The sequence below is a fragment of the Meriones unguiculatus genome, chromosome 18 (genome assembly GCF_030254825.1).
Source record: "Meriones unguiculatus strain TT.TT164.6M chromosome 18, Bangor_MerUng_6.1, whole genome shotgun sequence".
NCBI lineage: Eukaryota > Metazoa > Chordata > Mammalia > Rodentia > Muridae > Meriones > Meriones unguiculatus.
In genome coordinates, this window is record NC_083365.1 from 74449185 (window position 1) to 74464249 (window position 15065).

Below are 15065 nucleotides of genomic sequence, written 5' to 3' on the forward strand. Positions count from 1 at the left end.
AATCATGCAATCACAAAAGTGTTAATGAAGTGTTTACTAGTCAGAATACAAGTGCTCTTTGGGGTGGTCCATCTATAGAGGTCTTTCCGCCAAAGGGCATTTTAAAGAGCACATACATTAACAGGCTAGCTCCTTTCGCATCCATTTCCCCAGTCCCTTGTCCTTTGCAATAGTCCTACATTTCAAAACTTCAAGCCATTTTACTTTTGTCAGTAAAATGTCATTTTTAAGAGTCCTCTAAGCAGTTTTATTTTCGCATGCTCTGGTCTCACGTCCCTTTCATAAACAGCCGTCATCTCTTACTCTTAGCCTGAAAAGTGTTATTTGAGCAGCCTCCTGCCATCTATCCCTCTTTCTCTAAAACAATTTAAGTCTCTGATCAAATTCTAGAAAACTATTTCCTCCTAAAAAATGAATTAATCTTTCCAAGACTACTTTTCTTATCAGACTGTCTTATAAAACATCACAATAGTATGCTTTTTCTATTCTTTCATGTTAAGAGTTAGCCTTCCCCAAAACCAACCAACCAACCAACCAACCAATCAATCAATCAAACAAACAAAAAAAGCAGCAGACAGGTACTACTTTCAACACACAGTATTTTAAAATGTGAACCAGAGTGCAATCATGATTTTAAAAAGACAGGGTAGCCAGGTAGAGTGGTGTGTGCCTTGATCTCAGCACTGTGTTGACAGAGGCAGGCAGGTATCTTTGAGTTTGACACCAACCTGGTCTACACAACTACAAAACAAAAACAAATAAAAATTTTAAGAATTAAAAAAGGCAGGTTGCAAGCAAAATATCGAAATTTATTGACTATGCAGTCACAAAACTGACAAATTTTTATCATGAAAAAAAAGGACACTACTTTTTCTTCTTGCTTTACAATGATTCAACCAAAATTAAACAAATTCAAAGGCATTTAAGATATTGGATGATAAAAATTAACCCTGAAAATTATACATGACCAAAATGACATTATCTAAGTACAGCCCTACAGAACTACTTAGATCAAAGTAGGAAGACGTGGAAGATGGTGTGCTTATACAGCCCAGCGCGGCTGAGAGGAAACGCTTTATTTAGCTCCTGCAGTTCAGACAGAAGCAGCCCATTTCTTGGCATTATAAAGCTATCCAGCAATAAAATACAGCACGACAGCAGCACAAAAAGACCCTGAGTGAATGCAGAAGTCTATGGAGCTTACAATGGTCTGATAAAGACTGTGAAACTTGTTCTTTTGCTTGTTTGCTTGGGTGAGTAGGTGAATTTTCCAAGTCAGGGTTTCTGTGTAGCCCTGGCAGTCCAGAAACTCACTCTGTGGACTAGGGATGGGTCTGAGATTAAAGGTGCGGGCCACCACCATCTGGCAAGACTGATCAGAAGGTCGGGGATCATATCCTATCACTTCTACAAAGTGGTCTCACAGGAAAACTATTAAACCACTGTAGGTCTCTGTTCTTTATCTGCAAAATGGAGCCTAGACTACTTCTTGAAAGTTTATTTTTTTTTAATAAAGATTTATAATTTGCTGGCTGGTGGTGGCACATGTCTTTAATCCCAGTACTCTAGAACTCTGTGAGTTCGAGGCCAGCTTGGTCTACAGAAAGAGTTATCAGGACAGCTAGGGCTCTGTTACACAGAGAAACCCCGTTTTGAAAAACCAAAAAACAAAAAGATTAATAATTTTGAGCATTACACATTTAAAGTCAAAGCAAAGCTCCTTAATGTTAACTCTTAACTTATTTATTTAACAGTATTTCTAATATTAGCAGCTTATTTGAAGACTGCAAAGCATTCCTACTTTGCAGATGGATGCTAAGAATATGAAGACAGCCAGTAGACATTTACATGAACACAGTGACCAAATCATACACAGAGTTCCAACTTTGCTTCGTTTATCAGTATAATGAGGGGCTGGAGAGATGGTTCAGCAGTTAAGTGAACTTGCTACTTTGCTAAGAACCCAGGTTCAGTTCTCAACACCCACACGGCAGCTCACAGTTCTCTGTACCTCCAGTTCCAGGGGATCAAACAACCTTTTTGTTGACCCCAAACACTATGCCCATGGGTGCACATATATGTATGCAAACACTCATACATATAATTTTTTAATTACATAAAAAAGAAGCATGTTAAGATTGATCGTATCCTGGGGAAAGAAACACCAAAATGTGGCTAGCCATCAGCTGAGGAAATTACAGGGAATTCTGCTCTTCCTATTTTTCTATAGGGCGGGCCTGGTGGTACATACCTTTAATCTCAGCACCCTGGAGGCAGACTCAGGCCAACATCTATGAGGTCAAGATTTTAAAAATGTCTATGGAGTATGCACACATGTGTGGGCTGGCATGCTTGCCTACGCAGACACAAGTGGAGACCAGGGGCTGCTGTCAGGATGCCTTTCCTCAATCCACCCTAACTCCAATACATATGTAGGAGTTGGTTCTCTCCTTCTGTCATGTGGATTCCAGGATATAACTCAGGTAGTAAGACTCTCACCAACCAAGCCATCTGGCTGGCCCTCCATCTTTTATTTTTGAGACAGTCTGAACCTGAAGCCTGCCATTTTGACTATACTGGCTAGCCAGCAAGCTTGGAGGAACCCATCTGTCTTCACCTCCCTCACCTCAGGGCTGGAGGTACAGATGCATACCACAGCGGCAGCTTTTAAGGACAGGTTCTAGGGATCTGAACTCAGGACCTTTTGCTAAGGCAGGAAGCACTTTACCCACTGAGCAGTCTTTCTAGGTAGACAAAAAAACAAAAAACAAACAAACAAACAAACAAAACACAATCACAGACTAAGCACAGAAGGAAAGGCAGGGCTAAAAAGAAAACACAATCAAGATGCCACCCTTAGGGCTGGGGTTCAGCAGACAGAGTAGGGAGAACGTGGGAAAGTCTGGGAGTTTAACACAGACGGAAACAAACATCCCAAGATCTGACACATCTGCTATTGAAGAGAAACCACGAAGGGGCAAAGTATTAAAAAAAGAGAAAAAAGTTAGCATCCCTTAATTTATCACATATAATCCTAAAAGGCAAATCTCTTCTACTAAAAACAAAAAACTAAAAAACAACAAAAAAGGCCACAGAACCAGGAAGGAGAAACTGAAGCAGTGAGAATAGTCCCTGGCATACTATATTCTAATCCTAGAGTATACAGAACAGACCAGCACAGAAGTTTCCACATGTATGAACCCCAAGAACTAAGAACAGGGCTACAGAGAGACTAGCAAAGAGGAAAAAAACAGAATAAAGTCGGGCATAGTGGTAGACACCTATAATCCCAAAACTTTAGAGGTGAACAAGAACCAGTCACATGGTTGAGGCCTCTGAGGCTACATGAGATTCCTATCTCCAAAAACAGTAACAAAAGCCAATCAAACAAAAAAAGCCCCAGCCAGACAGGCGAGGTGGCACACACCTGTAATCCCAGCACTCAGGGAGGCAGAGGCAGTCAGTTTTCTGTGAGTTTGAGACCAGCCTGATTTACAAAGCAAGTCCAGGACAGCCAGGGCTACACAGAGAAACCCTGTCTTGGAACTCCTCCCCCTACCCTGGCAAAGCCCCCAAGCACCCAAAACAAACAAAAAACAAAGAGGGACAAAGTACCTCACTGGTAGAGCACTGCTTGCTCCAAAAAGAAAAACAGTAAACAATGAGACTGAGTACTAAATTATACAATAAGGAAAAAAAGCCTATCTTTAAAATGACAGAACAGGGGCTGGACAAACAGCTCAGCAGTGAAGATCACTGCCTGATTTTTCAGAGAATCCAAGTTTGAGCTCCACCATGCATATGGCCGCTCAAAACCATAACTCCAGTTCTAGGGGACTTGAATAATGGTTAATAGGACTAATATATATATATATGTATATATATATATTTCTTTTTTTATTTTTTTTTATTTTATTATTATTTTTTTTATCAGTTACATTTTACTAACTCTGTATCCCAGCCGTGTCCCGATCCCTCATTCCCTCCCAGTCCCTCCCTCCCTCCCTCCCCTCCACCGAGCCCCTTTCCAAGTCCACTGATAGGGGGGACCTCCTCCCCATTCATCTGATCCTGTTTTATCAGGTATCTTCAGGACTGGCTGCAAAGCCCTCCTCTGTGGCCTAATAGGACTGCTCCTCCCTTCAGGGGTGGGGAGACCAAAGAGCCAGTCATTAAGTTCCTGTTAGAAATAGTCCTTGTTCCCCTCACTTTGGGAAACTAATTGGTTACTGAGCTACCACAGGCTACATCTGAGTGGAGGTTCTAGGTTATATCCATACATGGTCCTTGGTTGAAGGTCAGTCTCAGAAAAGACCCTGTGCCCAGATATATTTGGTCCTTGTGGAGCTCCTATCCTTTCCCCAACAGACTAACTCCCCTTCTTTCTTATGATTCCCTGTACTCTGCCAAAGGTTTGGTCATGAGTCTTTGCTTTGAAAACACTGCTAGTTAGAGTCTTTCAGATGCGCTCAGTAGACTCCTGTCGTTCAATGCACATCCCATCTGTCTTTCTAAACGAGGATTGATCATCTTACCCCATGTCCACTCTCTTGATTATCTTTTTTAGGTGTATAGAGTTCATTATGTTTATCATATCTTATAGGTCTATATAAGTGAGTATATCCCATGTTTGTCTTTCTCCTTCTGGGATATTTCACTCAGAATGATCTTTTCTAGATCCCATCATTTGCCTGCAAATTTCATGATTTCCTCCTTTTTGATTGCCGAGTAGTATTCCATTATGTAAAAATACCACAATTTCTATACCCATTCCTCCGTTGATGGACATCTGGGTTGTTTCCAGGTTCTGGCTATTACAAATATATATAAAGTTCTTAAAAGATTTATGAGATAAGAACATTGAATTGCCCCCCACCAAAAAAAAAAAAACAAAAAAAAAAAACACAGACAACATGAAAGAAAAAGAAAGTTAAGTCAGCTGGGCATAGTAAGGCAGGCCATTCCTTGCACTTGGGAGGAAGTGGTATGGATCTCTGAGTTCAAAGCCAGCCTGGTCTATAAAGTGAGTTCCAGGAATGCACAGAGAAACCCTGTATTGAAAAACAGTAAACAAACAAACAAACAAACAAAAGTTCATTATAAGAAACAAGATGCTACTAAGGGTAACAGAGGTTGAAGTAAATGACGGCAAGACATTATTTACTTTTCACATGAGCAAACTCTTTTTTTGGTTGTGAGCAGGGTTTCTGTGTTGCCCTGGCTGTTCTGGACTTGCTTTGTAGACCAGGCTGGCCTCAAACTCACAGAGAGCTTCCTGCCTCTGCAAACCAAAGTGCTGAGATTACAGGTGTGTGCCACTGCGCCCAGCTACATGAGCAAATTCTTAAAAATAGAATATTAAATGCTCAGTAAACTAAAAAGCATCCCACTGTAACTGGATAAAAGTAAACTTGACCAATGCTAATGAAGGGCAGTCTGGCAATGGGCATGATGTAATTATTTTTTAGTTTAAAATTTTTTGTTTGTTTGTTTTTTTGAGACAAAGTTTCTCTGTGTAGCTTTGGCTACTCTGTACACCACGCTGGCCTTGAACTCAAAAAGCTCTGCCTGTCTCTGCCACCCCAGTGCTGGGATTTAAGCATGTGCCACTACCAATGGGCTCAATAAGTACATTTCTTAGGATGTATGTTAAGGAAATTAAATATGGAAAAAGTCATAATGATAAAGACATTCAACACATCACTATTCACATAGAAGAATGAAAGCTCGGGAATGGAGAGATGACTCCGAGGTTAAGAGCACTGGCTGTTCTTCCAGAGTTGAGTTCAATTCCCACCAACCACATGGTAGCTCTATAATGTGATCTGATGTCCTTTTCTGGCCTGCAGGCAGAGTATTGTATAAATAGTAAATCTTAAGGAAAAAAAAAAAGGAACAAAAGCTCTATTATCACTCCATGTTTGTAGGCTTCATTCACACAACAATCTACACTTAACTCCAGTGCTATCATGTCCAAGTTTTCTCTGTTAAAGTGTTTCTAAAGACTACAGCTTTAAATAGTCTGCTCAGAAGGATTCTGAAAACCCAGAACAGGAAAGCCAATACTGGTGTTTTGGCAAAGAACTGTCCACCCAGCTATCTCCATCAGTGCTTATGAAACCGAGTTCTTGCCATGTGCTAACAAACACAGTTGTTCTTTCTTTGGCTCGGGCAGTGACACTGAGGGCCATGATGTGCTTAGTTCAATGTTCTAAGGCACTGCCTTCCACAGGGAGAACCAGGAGCAGTGCACACTATCCTTCTGCACAAAGTTACAAAGCAACAGTAATGGATTTGTGTGTGTGTACTTGAACAAGCCTAGGTTTGAGCCCCAGCACTACACACAATACACAATAAATCACTCAGTGAATACCTGTATGAACAAACATGGAAAGATGCACATGTGAGTTGTAAAACTGAATATTATAAAACTGTTGACTCAAATATATGCCACAGTCAGGCTCATGAAAATCAAACTTTAGTATTTATGGTTGATTTCCTACTTAATTTCTGACGTAGTTCCATGTTACCTGAGTATGTGAACAAGCTATCACTTTTATGATGAAGAATACAAATTAGGAATACTATAGACAGAAGAATTAGTAAGGTATGGCTGCTTCTAGACCAGCTGAGAAAGTGTGAGCCATCCTACCTCAAGGGAGCAGTGATAGAGAGCAGCTGGTGCCTTCTTTTGGCCTCTGTCAAGAGTGAACAGAAACTTACACAGACACACATACAGAAGATACTGTAACTGACATAAAACTAAATGTTGCTATCAGCATAGAAGAAAAAATATCAGGGTTATCTTACAACAATTTCAAATTATCATTTCAAACTTTCTCAGCTTTGCTGATGTGTTTAACAGCTGAACAGAAGCCAGAGAGATGCTCACTGGTGATGAGTGTTCCATTGCCAGCATCCACATCCACTTAAAACTATGTGGAATTCAGTTTCTAGGGAATCCTAGAATGCCTCTGGCCTCCAAGGGCATCTGTACCCAAAAACACACCATTAAAAATAAAATTAACCAGCTGGGCATAGTGGCACATGCCTTTGTCTCATTGTTCAGGGAGGCAGAGGCAGGTGGATCTCTGTGAGTTCAAGGCCAGCTCAGTCTACAAAGTGAGTCCAGGACAGTCAAGGCTACAGAGAAATCCCGTCTCAACAAACCAATAAATAAACAAACAAACAAACAAATAAATGAAGTACTCACAGGCACAGGCACAGGCACGCACAGGCACAGGCACAGGCACGCACAGGCACACACACGCGCGCACACACACACACACAAAATGAAAGAAAACAAAACCTAAGAGACATGGAAAAGATTTTTAAAGTGGGAAGGGGAATAGGGCTGAAGGAAAGTCTTGGTTCGGGTTTACATGGGCATGTGTTTATTTTCTTTCAATGGCTAAATAAAGTATGGGGCTGGACAGATGGCTCAGCAGGATAAGAACACTTGTTCTTTCAAAAGAAAAGAGTTCAGTTTCTAGCACTCGTGTCAGGCAGCTTAATAAAAGAAAATATTAAAAGAAAAGAAAAAAAAAGAGCCAGGCATAGTGGTACATGCCTTTAATCCTAGCAAAGGCAGGTTGATCTCTGTGAGTTCAAGGCTAACCTGGTCTACACAGAGTTTCAGGCAGCCAGGACTATCTGGAAAAACCCTGCCTCCAAAACAAAACAAAAAAGTAAAAAGAAAACATGTACCCGAACTAGCCACAACGGCTCACACTTGTAACCCAGTATTCATGTGTATATTCACACAATACACACAATAACGTAGCTTAACAGTCTAAAAAAAAAAACGACAGTAGATTACAATGTAATTATCTGTTGATAGAATAAAAGGCCCAAATGTTCACCAATTTAAAAATATCAGTGTACTTCTCAAAGCCCATCAAAACTCATTTACCTAAAATTTTGATATTAGAACAGACAAATAAATGATGTAACACACATTACATAAACTCTTCTGAAAAGACAAAGATGTCTTAGCTTGGGACTGGAGAGATGGCTCCTCTTCTAGAGGTCTTGAGTTCAATTCCCAACAACCACATGCTAGCTTACAACCATCCACAATGGGATCTGATGCCCTGGTTCTGTCATGCAGGCATACATGCACTCATACACATAAAATGCATAAATAAATAAGTCTTAAATTAGTTTTTTTTTTTTAAAAAAAGCCGTTTTAGTGTTTTGAACTCTGTTCCTATTCTACCAATTACTATGAGGCTGGGTAAGCAGCTTTATCCTTCTTTATAAAGTGAAATAGAAATGGCTGTTCTGCCTACTTCACATACCTACAGTCATGATTAAATTTGAAAAGCAGGAAGATACAAAGTTGTAACAAATATAAATGTTATTAAATTTTTAGAAAATGCTGAAGAGTAGGCCAAGGCTATTATTCCATAAAACTTGAGATTTAAACAATCCTAAGTTTCTGCTGATATTCTTTTACATAAATAATTACAACTATAAGAACATAATATATGAACAGGGTACAAATAGATTGATTAGAAGTAGGCTTATGTACTGCTTTTACTCAGGGCTTGTGTTCCATTTCCAGGACCCAAGTTCTGTTCCCAGCACTAACATTAGGTAGTTTACAAATGCCTGTAATTCCAACCCCAGGAGAACCAATGCCCTCTTCTGGACTCTGCAGGCACCTGCACTCATACATGCAAGCTAAACACTTATATACTTTAAGATTTTTAAAAAATGTATACATATTAACAAAATATAAAAACAAACAAACAAACAAACAAACAAAAAACCCCAAAACCAAAAAGCACAACCCAGGTACAGTGGTGCATTCCTATAATCCCAGCACTCAACAAGGTAGAGGGGCAGAGGCAGGCAGATCTCTATGAGTTCAAGGCCAGCCTAGTCTACAAACACAGTCCAGGACAGCCAAGTCTACATACACAGAGAAACCCTGTCTCAAAAAAACAAAACAAAACAAAACAAAACAAAGAGCTATAAGCACTAAGACAATCTTACCTTTTGCTCTGCTTGTGTGAACTCTTGCACGGACCCAAACAATGTCATCAGCTTTTTGTACTGTTAGGTCCTTAACTCGAACCAAAACTCTGTCTGTAATACACAGGAAAGCAATTTTAAAATTCAGACGTACAGTCGTTAACTACTTGTCTGCTAGACAGCTTAAAAACGTTGAGTGTCACTTTGGTAACTCTCTTTGATAGGGTTCCTCTATGCAGTTTGTCTCCTCTGTGAGCTGCACTTCTTAAATAGTTCTCTACACTCATTGCCGCTACTGCCACTTCCTTAAGCCACTGTTGTCCACTGCATAAACGACGACAGGCTAACTAGTCTCCTTCTAACACAGTCTATACTTAGTCAGGGCCATTTCACACTGCAAATCTGCTGAGCATTTCAATGCCTTTAAATGGCCAAATACAATGTCTCCTCACCTGACTTGGCTACAGTTAACAGAATGATTTGTGTACATGCTGTGAAAATGGCCATAGGAGGTGAACAGGCTAGCCAGGCTGGTAACTGTGGAATATCCTTCCAGTGACGCGTGATTAGAACTCACATATAAATGCTGGGAAAGGCTCCTGAGATTCCCTGCCTCAGGTGGAAGTGTTAGAGGTGCGGGGCTGCAGGTAACACTTCCCGAATAGCCTGAGTTCACGGAGAGAATGAGGCAATACCCCAAGGGAAGCTGAGCACCAAACATGCTCTAGTCTGCAACACAGAGGTCAGGACCTCTTTGGGGCTGAACCACTCTTTCAGGACTGCATAATCAGACATCCTGCATATCAAGTATTTACACTAGGATTCATATCAGTGGTGACACTGAAGATATGAAGTAGCAACGAAGAGAATGTTATGGTTGGGGTCACTACAACATGAGGAACTGTATAAAGGGTCACTGCATTGGGAAGATTGAGAACCCCCGCTCCGACTGTGCCTGCCTGCCGCAGCTCATCCCTGGTTTCCTCGAGTTGGTATGTAAACCTAGTGGTAGCAGATAAACGCTAACCATTATGTACTAACACTAAACAAAATACTAGAGGTCTAGAGTATTCCAAATGAAAACATGGTTATAAAGCCACTGTTACATAGTGATAGTGTTATGAAAGAACATTCAGAATCACTCTTATTGCTTTAAACATATACTCATTTGATTAGGGTAAAGTTTGAACAGTAAGTGAAAACAGCAATAAATGACAATATCATCACGAGTAATACCTTTGAGTATGTTCTAAAAATCAAATTATAAAGGTATGCTATCCACTTCATCTAACTATATCAGTCTCAAAGGCAAAGATGCAGCTACGGAGAAATGTGGTTCACAGGAGAACACTATGGTTCCCAAGGCCAGCACAGGAATACGACTTCTGCATCTACTGTGCAAACCAGGAAAGACACACAGACAGAAGAAAGCAGCCTGAGGTTTGGCTGGGCAGTGGTGACACACACCTTTGATCCTAGCATTCGGAGGCAGAGACAGGCAGATCTCCGTGAATTTGAGACCAGCTTGGTCTACAAAGAGAATGCCAGGGTCACATAGAGAAACCCTTTCCCAACAAACACTTGGAAGGCAGACCTGAAAATGTGAAGATCTAGTTGTGAGTGGTGGTGCACACTTGTTAAATCAGCACTCAGAGGCACAGAGAGGAGGGTCAGAAGTTAAAGGTCATTCTCAGCTACACAGAGATCAGGACCAGTAGAAATAGTATTATGCAATAATATTAAGTTATCTTAAGAAATCACTCTTAAGTTTGGGCATTAAGTAAAAACAGCCATAAGTGATACAATTTACAAGACTCTGTCTCAAAAAACAAAAATTAGAAAAGAAATATATTACTTTCCAGAGGAGAAACTCCAAGCTGACAACATTTCCAGAGTGTAGTAATGCCTATTGGGTAATGAATGACATTTAAACTATTCGAAGTTATTCCTTTGGAGTAATGCCTTTACTTCAATTCTATTTTAAACTTCATGAAGTGTTCTCCTAGAAATAGAAAGAAGATACTAACCTGGTTTTTCTTGTGATTGTATCATAGACGATATCCCATATCTCTCTTTAGCATAATCCTAGAAAAAGGTTTTTAATATGACTTTTAATTTAAACATATAAATACAAGCATGTAGAGCTATAAATAAACTTGTATTAATTTTCAAAAACATGTTAATTTGAACTCAGCCATTTAAAAAGACAGAAATTTGTTCACTTATGTATGTGCTTACTACATACAAAAAAGCATCAAGTTCTGGTTATATACTTATATATACATGGATGTATCATGCATAACAGCATTCTCAAGTATAATTTACACATGCATAAAATGCATCTTAACTACTTTATTCAAAAAGGAAATTAATCTACTTCAAAAGAGAGGTATAAATTTTTCCTGTGAAGGGAGTAGGGTCAAGTCCTACAGTTTTATTAACTTCCTACTACAGGAAGAAATGTTCAAAGAAAACCAATGCTTTGGGTAAGGTTTCTGAGCACCAGATGTTCAATGTTAGACACTGGAGCTTCAGATAACAACTTTCCTTTTGTAAAACACGATCAGAAAATTCACCTGCTTCCTATTTCTAAAACCCGGTCTCATGACAATGGCAATATTATCGATTTCACGTTGTAAAGTTAGGAACAGAGCCTAAGGTCAGGCTATGAGCTACGCTTATTTAATCTTAGCTGACCTATAAAATGATGAGAAGCTCCTTCTTCTAGAACTCTCTCACAGTGTTTACCCTGTTCTATACTCTACCTTCTACGTATACTACTTACAAGGATGCACTGATAATTTACGTGACGAGACTAAACATACACAAATAATTTCCTTAGATTTTTGCAAGGTAGTTTGGAAAACTTTTTTTTAAACAAACATAACACAGTGGGCTTACAAAGCAATCCCTTTTGATACACCTGACTTGAAGGGTTTCAGACTTTGATTTCTGCAAAGTGCTAAAGGATCCCTGAGGATTATCTCTGAACTGCATTACCTACCTCACCGGGTCACTGAGAAAGGAAATGAAGACAGCATGTGTGCGCAGCTGTCACAAGGAAAAGTCATTACATACTCTGGACGCCAGTGTTGCTGAGGGCTGTCGTTACTTGCCAGAACATTAGGAGGGCTAAGAGGCTATCGATTAGTAGTGCTTTATCAAAACTTTCCGGGGACTGGCGTGATGTGTTACGTGCGGGACGTGATAAACTAGGAAGGCTCGAGTGGCAGCTACTTCCGGCCCTCCGAGCCCGGCCAGTTCCCCCGATCCCCATCCCATCCCAAGCATGTTTCCTTCAGGTCACGGTTCCCAAGCCAAACAGTCCACGTCTCTCGGGCCGCGCGCCAGGCGTGGGCCTGTGGGTCCTCGGGAGAACTGGGCCGCGGCCTGCTGCTAAGTGTGGTACCCAGCGCGCCCCGGCCGCCCACGCCCGCCCTCAGCGCGCGCCCCGACCCGGGAGGAGGAAACCCACTTCCGCCGCGTCCACGATCTCCCGCGGCTTCTCCTGACCCTTACGGCTGGCGCTGGCGCTGGGCATCAGGACACTGGACCTGGGGAGTGGATGCCACCCTCCCTCGCAGGCTTCCGTAGGACGGGCTAAAAACCGTCTCCCTCCCAGCCCTTGCTCCCAGCGCCCAGATTACGCGTGGAGCCTCGGATTCAGAAATATCGCGAGACCGACCTCGGCGATCTCGCGCGCCGTCGCTAACTCCTCCTCTGTCCCGCCCAGAGGGAGCGCCGCGTGGTTCCGGAAGCGGGAGTTATCTAGTTATTCTCTGGGCTCTCCTGGCTGTGCGGACGCTCCACCTACCTACCTCGTGCGCTGACTTCACGCCATTAATAAATTGTCTCCCCGTGATTTCCCAAACTCCCTCTTTTTGTCTTATTTTAATTTAAAGACAGGGTCTGTGTAGTACTGATTCGCCCGGAGCTCACAGAGATCCTCCTGCCTCTGCTCCCTAAGTGCCGGAGGAAGGGTGTGAAACACCATGATGAACTTGCGCTCTCCCTCGCTTTTATTTTGAGAGGGGTTGTCACTGTGTCCCTCTTTTAAGCGGAGACTACTTGTCACAGCATCTCTGCAAGCTCCGGACCAGATCTCTACTTTTGGACATTAATGCCTTCACCGCCCTGACACAGGAGCTCTCTGAGCAAGCTGCCCCTCAACCAAACCAAAACAAAAGTGTGTTGGGATTCCCAGCTGGGCATCAAGTTTTAGCTGTCTTTGTCAAGCTTCGGCTGTCTGTAGTGTCTTAACGTGGCATAAACTGCCATGGTCAATACTTATCAAAAGATTCAAGTGGACACCCCGGTCTCACCTCATCCCTTCAGATGAAAGATCTCTGGGAATGGCTTTATTTAATTCTTGGAATGCAATGTTTAGATAGACATGGTGGCTCTGGAGTGTGTAGTTTACTGTGTAATTACAGGTAAGGAAAATATTGTTCATTTAACTGATTGGTGATTACAAATATCTGCTTTGTGTTAAGCTTTTTATAAGACATGGGCAATAAAATAATTACTGGTGGTTCATGTTTTTAACTCTGGCCAGGAACCTAGGCTGACCTTCCATCTTGTTGCATGCTGACCACCTAGAAGAGACACATTTTAATACTGCCCCTGTTTGCTCAAAATGGAAATATTTATTCATACTTTAGGGAATGATATTGAATACTTATGATCAATAATACATTCCTTTATTCTCAAGGGATTCCAACCCAGAAAGCATCTGTGAATTCGCTTCATTTTTTAAAAAGTATTTATTCCCTCAGGCTTCGTACTAATGTATGAACTGATTGACAGAAGTCAGAATATAAGTCCAGCCTGTTGTCATTCTGCTGGGGTGAGAACCTCATATTTTAGTGTATCTACAAGGTTCTTCTTTTTGTTGTTTTCCCACATATTTCTTACTGTAGTCCCCTTTGCCTTGATAGAGTAGTCTTATTTAGGTCATTACTTTGGAATAATGACGAAAAAAATGTGTAAGAAATATCAACTATGACTTTTTCTAACAAATACTATAAAACTTGTGTTTAGGACAAGAAATTCAGATATTTTTATCTTCCCCTCCTTGTATGACTTTTTTGAAAATGTTGTAGTCCTCCCCACCCAGTAAAACCTTTGTTTACACAAAGGCCCCATGCACTATTCTAGGAATTTGATGGCCTGGAACAGTGACCCTTTTCTCCTTGGAGCAGTGACCCCCTTCCCTCTTCCTCCTTCATTTCCTGTGCACTAGTTCTTTTCAGACTAGCCAACTGAATAAGACTGTGAGGTAGGATCCCAGCCAGCGAAGAAAAGACACAGCTGAGTTAAAATAAAAAATTTAAAAAAAAAAATTGAAAAAACAAAACAAAACAAAAAACAAGTATATCTTCCTATCCTGGGGTGTTTGCTCTTTAGAGCACACCCTCTTGACCATGAGTAAAGTTTACCTTGCCCAGATACTTAGTTGGAATGGCAGTCTTTTTCTTTGTGACCCTGAACTTATTTGTATAATATGTGCTCTCGCTTTCTTGTCTAACAGAAGAAAAGCATTTGCTACAAGGATGCATCCATGACCACATGCTGTACTCCTGAGGTCCCCAAGCATCAGGAGTTAGGGCTTCTTGGCAGAAGACTGCCTTGGCAGATCAGGGCCAAGGAATGCCACAAAGCCATACCATGCAACAGACTTCACTCAAGAGATTTATTGGAGTGGGTGGGGGCTGGACATACAAAGGCTGCCTGTGAGGGAGGAGGGAGGAGGAAAGTGCATGCGCATGGCGAGAATGCACGACCCGGGGTGACAGTGGGAATGTGTTGCATTGGTGGCTGGTGAAGACATGGCTGCTGGTGCTGAGTTCCTGAAAGCGGCCTGGGGTAAAGGGTACCTGGTTCTGGAATGCGGCTAGCTCTTGATTTTTCAACATCAGTGCCAGGATTAACTCATGTTATGGGCTAAACTGTGTTGCCTCCTCTACTCCTAAACATCATTTAGGATGGAGATAGTATTTTTTAAAAGGTCACTAGGTTAAAATAAGGTCACTGGTCCCAGCCGAAATCCATACAGCAGGAGGAATTAGAACACAAGCAATTGGGAA

General features: G+C 41.4%; 1 protein-coding gene across 1 annotated transcript in view; it reads right to left on the reverse strand.

The window, feature by feature from the left end:
- The window catches only part of Dars1 (aspartyl-tRNA synthetase 1), a 52998-nt gene extending 40300 nt beyond the window's left edge, over positions 1 to 12698 (reverse strand). The window contains exons 1-3 of the mRNA XM_021648615.2: positions 12455 to 12698; positions 11007 to 11064; positions 9001 to 9093 (exon numbers count right to left, since the gene is read on the reverse strand). Of these exons, the coding sequence (XP_021504290.1) occupies positions 9001 to 9093; positions 11007 to 11064; positions 12455 to 12520 (217 nt within the window). The 5' untranslated portion in view covers positions 12521 to 12698. The remainder of the gene's footprint in view (positions 1 to 9000; positions 9094 to 11006; positions 11065 to 12454) is intronic.
- Positions 12699 to 15065: the final 2367 nt, after the last annotated feature.